A 6328-nucleotide genomic window follows, 5' to 3' on the forward strand; every position below is an offset into this window, starting at 1 on the left:
GCTAAAGCTGGCTCAGGTAAAAGCTACAAGTTTTGGAAAAAAAATCACTGCAAGTAGAACTAAAAGTAGCAAAAACCAAGTTTAAATTTAAAGCATGAAGAATTTAAAGATAAAAGCTAAGAATCAAATTACAAGCTGCAAGCTAAAAATAAGAAAACTTTTACTGCAAATATACTGTAACTTATAGTAGCAGAAGGCTGGATTAAAGCAAAAATAGAAAAAGGCTTGCTAAATGCTAAAATGTGCAGAATGGTAAGCTAAAAGCTAAGAGTCAAATGACTAGCTACAGGCTAGAGCTAGAAAAGGTTTATTACATGTTAAACATAAAGTAGCAAAAGGCTAGCTTAAAGCTTAGAGAGGCCAAAGTCTTGCTAACAGCTAAAATGTATACAATATAAGAAATTAAAGTTGCTAAGGAAGGGCTAACAGCTAAAAGCTTCAGAATGGTAGATTAAATCTAAAAGTAACAGAACACTAGAAAAAATAACAATGAAATGTATAGATATCAGCTAAAACTAGAAAGCATTGACAGCTAGAAGCTAAAAGCTACCTAAAAGCTACAAGTAACAAAAAGGTAGCTAACAGCTAAAAGTAGCAAAAGACCAGGAAAACAATAAGAACAGCAGAAAGCTAGCTTAAAGCTAATGATCTGACTAGCTACAAGCTAAGCAGAAAGATGACTAGGTGCAAGCTAAAACTGCAAAAATGGCAACTAGAAGCTAAAAGCAGCAGAAGTATTACTGGAACCAAAATGTTTTGCTAAATCTAAACATAGCAGATGGGTAGCTAAAAGTAGCAGAATGGAAGCTACAAAGTACCCCAGGATATTGCTATTATTAGCAGCAAAAAGCTAGTTTAAAGCTAAGGATTTAATTACTACGAGCTAAAACTACAAAAATGACAACGAGGAGCTAAAAATAGCTAACTGCTACCTAAAAGCTAAAGGTAGCAGGATCCTAAACAGAAGCTAAATGTAACAAAAAAAGCTTTCTTAAAGCTAAAAGTTACAATAAGCTAACTAAATTCTGATAATAGACGAATTGTAGCTAACAAAACGTAGCAGAGCAGGAGCTAAAAACTCTGTCAGCAGTAGGGGTGTAAGAAAATGTCGATACACTGAAATATCGCGGTATTTCATTTCCCAATACTGTATCGATATTCTAAAGCCCTGTATTGATTTTTTATTAAGGTTTAAAATGTCAACTTTCCTGCCAACCGTTCATTTTTATGTTGTAGTTCAGCCTCTGACCACTAGTTGGCAGCAGTGAGCCAGCCATTTGGCTCCTCTACCTCTTGAGCGCCAGAGAGTAAGGGTAGCATTAGCATTGTAAGTAAACATTAGCTTTTCTTTTTTTTCAATGAGGTTTTTATTTAATAGAATTTTTGGACAAAAAAAATCGCAATATATTGCCTTGCGTACAGTATCGCAATATATCGGGATATATCATATCGTGACCCCTCTGTCATGATATGTATCGTATCGCCAAATTCTTGCCAATACGTAGCCCTAATCAGCAGGGCTAGCTAACAGCTAAACGTAGCCAAAAGATAAAAGTAGCATAAAAAAGAAGTACACTAGTGATTTTAATAAAAAAAAATTTTAAAAGAAGTAGAAAAGATCTGCAGTATTTCCAAGTTTAGGATTGTAATATTAGCTGCAGCCAATAATTACTGAGAGTTTCAGTAAAACGTATCCAGTGATTCATACTTGATGCAAACAGGCGGACACACACTGAGCCTCGAGGCAAAAACATGATCACCCTTCAGTGTCTGAACCAAGCAGCCGAACATAATCTGTCAGCTGTCAGGAGAGTCTCCTGCTCTGATGAAATCAACTTATAGATTATTTATTATCTGTGAAGGAGAAGGGCCGGACCTGTAAACTGAGTCTGCTGGGTAAACAAGAGTCTGAACGCACAACGAGGAGCAGAGGGAGGCTGAGAAACATGAGCGGCAGCAGCTTTTTGTCCTGAGCTCACATGACTTTTCAGGTTTTCAACACAAACACAAGGACAGAAGAACACGCCAACACCGTCACGTTATCCTCCTCTAGCCTTGCTCTCATTAAGGCTTTAGTTGAGTCATGTGCCACTGATGTGGGATCCTGTTTATAGTTTCTTACATACGTTTATTTGGACTTTAATCTATTTACAGACAATAAAAACACAAGCATGAAGTGGCCTCTTGCTATCACTCAATTACACATTAAAATACATCAAAAAGGCGCAGTAGTTTTCCAGGTATATTGATGAATAAATCTGAAATGCAGGTACGCGATCAATGTAAACAAAGGAGTTTTACCTACGTAATTTACACAACAAATCAAAGTGTATATATGTACAAATACATCAAAACTGTGGGCTGTTTTGTTCAATAAATGTTGCTGTTATTGACCTATTTTTACACACTTGATGTTTTTTGTAGGTAAATGCTAATTGGTTACAATTTTTCATTAAAGCTTTAAATTTCATTTAGTAAATGTGCGAAGTTTTAAACAAAGATTTAATTGCAAACTAGTAGCAATAGATCATTTGTTGGAGGTCAGTCTCAGCTACTAACACACTAAACTGTAGTTCAAAAACTGATAAATTGGCTGAATTAAAACCATTTTTGTGTTTATAGATGTAAGCTAGCTGTAGTGGCCATCTTGAATTGGGTTGGCTCTAAAAGTTAACCAGGTGTAGGTGTAAATCCAATGACTATTCTCTGAAAGTTTAATTTAAATCTGATCACTGGTTTAGGAGATATTTTGCTAACAGACAAAGGCCTAATCCCCTCTTGATCATTCATAAACATTATAAGGCAGGTTTTATGCTAAGCTAATCTGAGAAGGCTAACTCAAAAAAAGCAATGAAAAGATTAGGATGTTTTTAAATTATTTAGGTATGTTTTTAATTTAATATGTTGATGATGAAGCAGGTGTATCGCAGGAGCATCACTGAGGAAGAGGAGGGTCCTCCTCTCTCCATCCTTACCTCAGAGCCACCCGCACCGAGCTCTCATCCGGTCCGCTGCCCATGGTGCCACCTAGCCGGTCCGCTTCCAAACAGCCCGCTTTCCCTTTTCTTTATCCTCTTAAGTCGAGAGAGGCTCCGGCTCCCTCCTCCTCCCTCCTCCTCCCCGTTCCTCTTCACTGAACCGCCTCAACCTTCGGCTTCCGGTGCAGAAATAAACACATTTTTAACATTTGTTTTTGTTTTACCGAGCTGCTAAACGGAAACGTTTTCCACAATGGTCGACTCCGACCGCGGTCACCTCTCCAGCAGCATCGCTGCTCCTGTCCGGGTGGAGAGCGGCACGTGTGGGGGGGAGCAAGAGCACAAAAACGCTTCACCCCGCCCCGCCCTCTCAAGGTCTGTTACGTCACTGAGCTCCACCCACCGAGCTGTACCGACCTAACGGGGAGGATGACCGATTGTACAGAGTACTTAGATGAAATATGCTAAAAAGTAAATAATCCTATCTAAATAAACCCATCTACTCTGTGCTTCAGAGCGTTTTGTATGAGTTTTTTTTTTAATATTTAATCAAATAAACAGGGGATTATGTATGTAAATAGTTTGCATGTGGCTGCTCACAGGGTAAAAACATGGCTCTTTGACRCCCTCTAGCGGTTAGAATTCGTCACTGCGCTTATGGCCAGCTAGTAAACTACACATTTAATTAATATACTTAAATGTTTAGAGGGAAGTTTGAAATTGTAGCTAGGTAGAGATAGCTAGCTTTCTAACTGGCTAATTAAAAAATACTTCATTTGATCTTGATAATTTAATAATAAAAGTCTTGCTAGCTGAATAACTAGCATTCAAACAGGGCTAGCCCTCTGGTCAGCCTCAAACAGTTCTGATTTATTTCAGAATTTAATCTGATACAAACAAATTTTTAATTTTATCATTATTGTTTTCATTTCTCTTTATTTATTTTAATGTTTTTTTCTTTTTGCTATATTTTTATTTCTCTGCTAATTGGTTTATTTGATCAGTTGTTAAAGTTCATGGTAATCTCATAATTGATATCTTCTTGTTATTGAAGTAAAATATTTAACTGAACGCCCATTGTGACACCAATTAAACAACACACAACAGACTTGCAAAAACAATTAATTTAACGCGACTCAGGGTACTAAATATATGTTAATTTCGTTTTTATTAATAGATTAACTAAAAATAATTAATTTTATGATTTTCAGAAAATACATATTTAAAAAGGACAATTAAATCTACAATAAATTAAAATAAATCATGCTTGCCATATTCTGCTRCCATCTAGTGGATGAATATTATCACTGCACTCATCAATTTTATCTCATTTTTTTATTCTTATCAAAATTTAGCTGGAGGCTGCATRCATGGGCTTTTCTCAGGACACTCTGGTTTTATCTATTAATGATTGATTGATAAATAAAATATAATATAACACATACTAACACAACTCAATTAACTTCTGTTTTTAACATAAAACAATAATACTTGTTGTGTGGTCATTAATTAATGAATCTGAATAACATTAAACAAATAACTTCATCCTAAATAAGATGTTTCTTAAAACTCAAACGAGTAAATGTTCACGTGTGTGCAGCTGCTGTAAATTTTTTTAGTTTTATAGCTAAGTTTAATTTTAAACATGCAGGGGTTCAATAAAMGCCACCTCTAACGTCAGAAACAATATCAGAAAAAAGGCAGAACTGATCAAATGTTAACATATTTAGGGAATTACAAATAAATGAGATTTAATTAGATTTAATTTTCATGTAAATCAGGACAAGTTCGGTGTTTAGTCTTACAGCATCAACTATTAGAGCTGCATGTGTGCAATAGTCACGTCGCAGCTCCTGAGATGTAGTAGAACACGTCAATGCAATTATAATAGACTTATTAAACAACAAAAACAAATGAATCTTGAATGAGAATGTTTATCGTACTAAATAAATATTAAAAATAAAAAAACAGGTTGTTTAACAAGTCATTAAATAAAATAAGCACTTAAACTAAGTAAATATAAACATTCTAAGCCTAAAAATGAAATATTAAGTTCATCAGTACACACCTATATAGACTTAAATATTAAAGACTGTAAACTCAAAATATAAAATTTGTGAATTTGCAACTAAAACCTGGCTGCTGGACTCTGCTGCCATCTACTGGACGAACATTGCCACTGCACTTAACTTTAAAAAAACATGAAGCAATGAAACACAAAAGCGATTATTATAAATTTTCAATAAATTCCAATTATTTAAATTCAGAATAAACCTTTAAGGGTCTGATTCTGTCCAATTAAATGACTTATTTTGTGTGTCTCTGCAGCGTTACTTCAAAATTCAGACGTTTGTTGAATTGAAGCAACGCTGCAGCGGGGTGTCGAGGAAATAAAAGCACAAGAAGAATCATTTAGTTCGCGTCATTTTCTTTTATTTACAATAAAATACAKCTTCACTTTCAGACATAAAGTGACGTTAGTTCACAAGTTTTGAACCGATGACCTGAAAGTTGAAGTTAAACCGTACAGAATCMGCTGATGGAGGAGGAGTGGAGTAAAGTTACAGGCGTTCAAAGCACTGAAGGTGGATTAAAAGCAGGTTCTGTTAAAAAAAAAGGAAAGGGTGAGCCTGTTATGAGTCCTTCTGGTCAGCAGGGGGCAGCAGAGAAGAGCTGAAGCTCTTTAAAAAGAACTCTAAAAACAAATGTGACAAAACAATTATATTCCTCCTGTCAGCAGAAATATTGTGATGATGCTTCAGTGTCCAGACTCTGCGTCATTCAGTTTCCTCCTGTCAACACAGCCTGGGCAGAAAGCAGCATTTATTTCAGCTCGTACATAATGAAAGCTTTATTCTCTTTTTGCAGCCTAGATCACATAAAATGACCATCACGGGGCAGAAAAGGTGCTTTAATCAGTTTGAAGCAGCCAGAATTGGTCTTTGTGGTTTTTAGGGGTTTAAAAAAAACGTCCTTCAGCAAACATGCTGATGCAACGACATTCACTAGAGTTTCACTAAGAAACAGGAGAAAAATCTACATTCTTAACAGACACGATGGATCTGATTGTCTTGATTCACTACATCAATAAGAGGGAGGTATTGTTAAAGCRGGCTGGATGTTAGTTACATTTCTAACAAGGTTAAAACTAGAAAACTACAGAAACACAAAGGATCTACTTTTAAAACAAGCCAGAGCCTAACAGTTCAGATTCAAATGCACAAYCCCAGGATTAATTCCTAAAAGCTCCCGCTCCAATAAGAGTTCTGTTAAGGCAAAAGTTTTTCCGCTCCTGAACGGATTCATGAGGGAAAACACAGGTTTGAACCAGAGAAAACCAGCTTTTAAAG

The 6328-nt window shown here is 35.8% G+C and overlaps 1 protein-coding gene across 5 annotated transcripts in view; it reads right to left on the reverse strand.

Moving 5' to 3' along the window:
* LOC106524857 (kinesin-like protein KIF21A) overlaps positions 1-3304 on the reverse strand; it is a 35770-nt gene extending 32466 nt beyond the window's left edge. For 4 of the 5 annotated variants that reach the window (XM_014018856.1, XM_014018854.1, XM_014018853.1 and 1 more), the window contains exon 1: positions 2976-3304. In XM_014018856.1, coding sequence (XP_013874310.1) covers positions 2976-3019 — 44 coding nt within the window. In that variant the 5' untranslated portion in view covers positions 3020-3304. The remainder of the gene's footprint in view (positions 1-2975) is intronic. The other variant, XM_014018855.1, reaches the window with a different exon arrangement.
* Positions 3305-6328: the final 3024 nt, after the last annotated feature.

The sequence above is a fragment of the Austrofundulus limnaeus genome, unplaced genomic scaffold, assembly GCF_001266775.1.
Source record: "Austrofundulus limnaeus strain Quisiro unplaced genomic scaffold, Austrofundulus_limnaeus-1.0 Scaffold204, whole genome shotgun sequence".
Classification (NCBI taxonomy): Eukaryota; Metazoa; Chordata; class Actinopteri; order Cyprinodontiformes; family Rivulidae; genus Austrofundulus; species Austrofundulus limnaeus.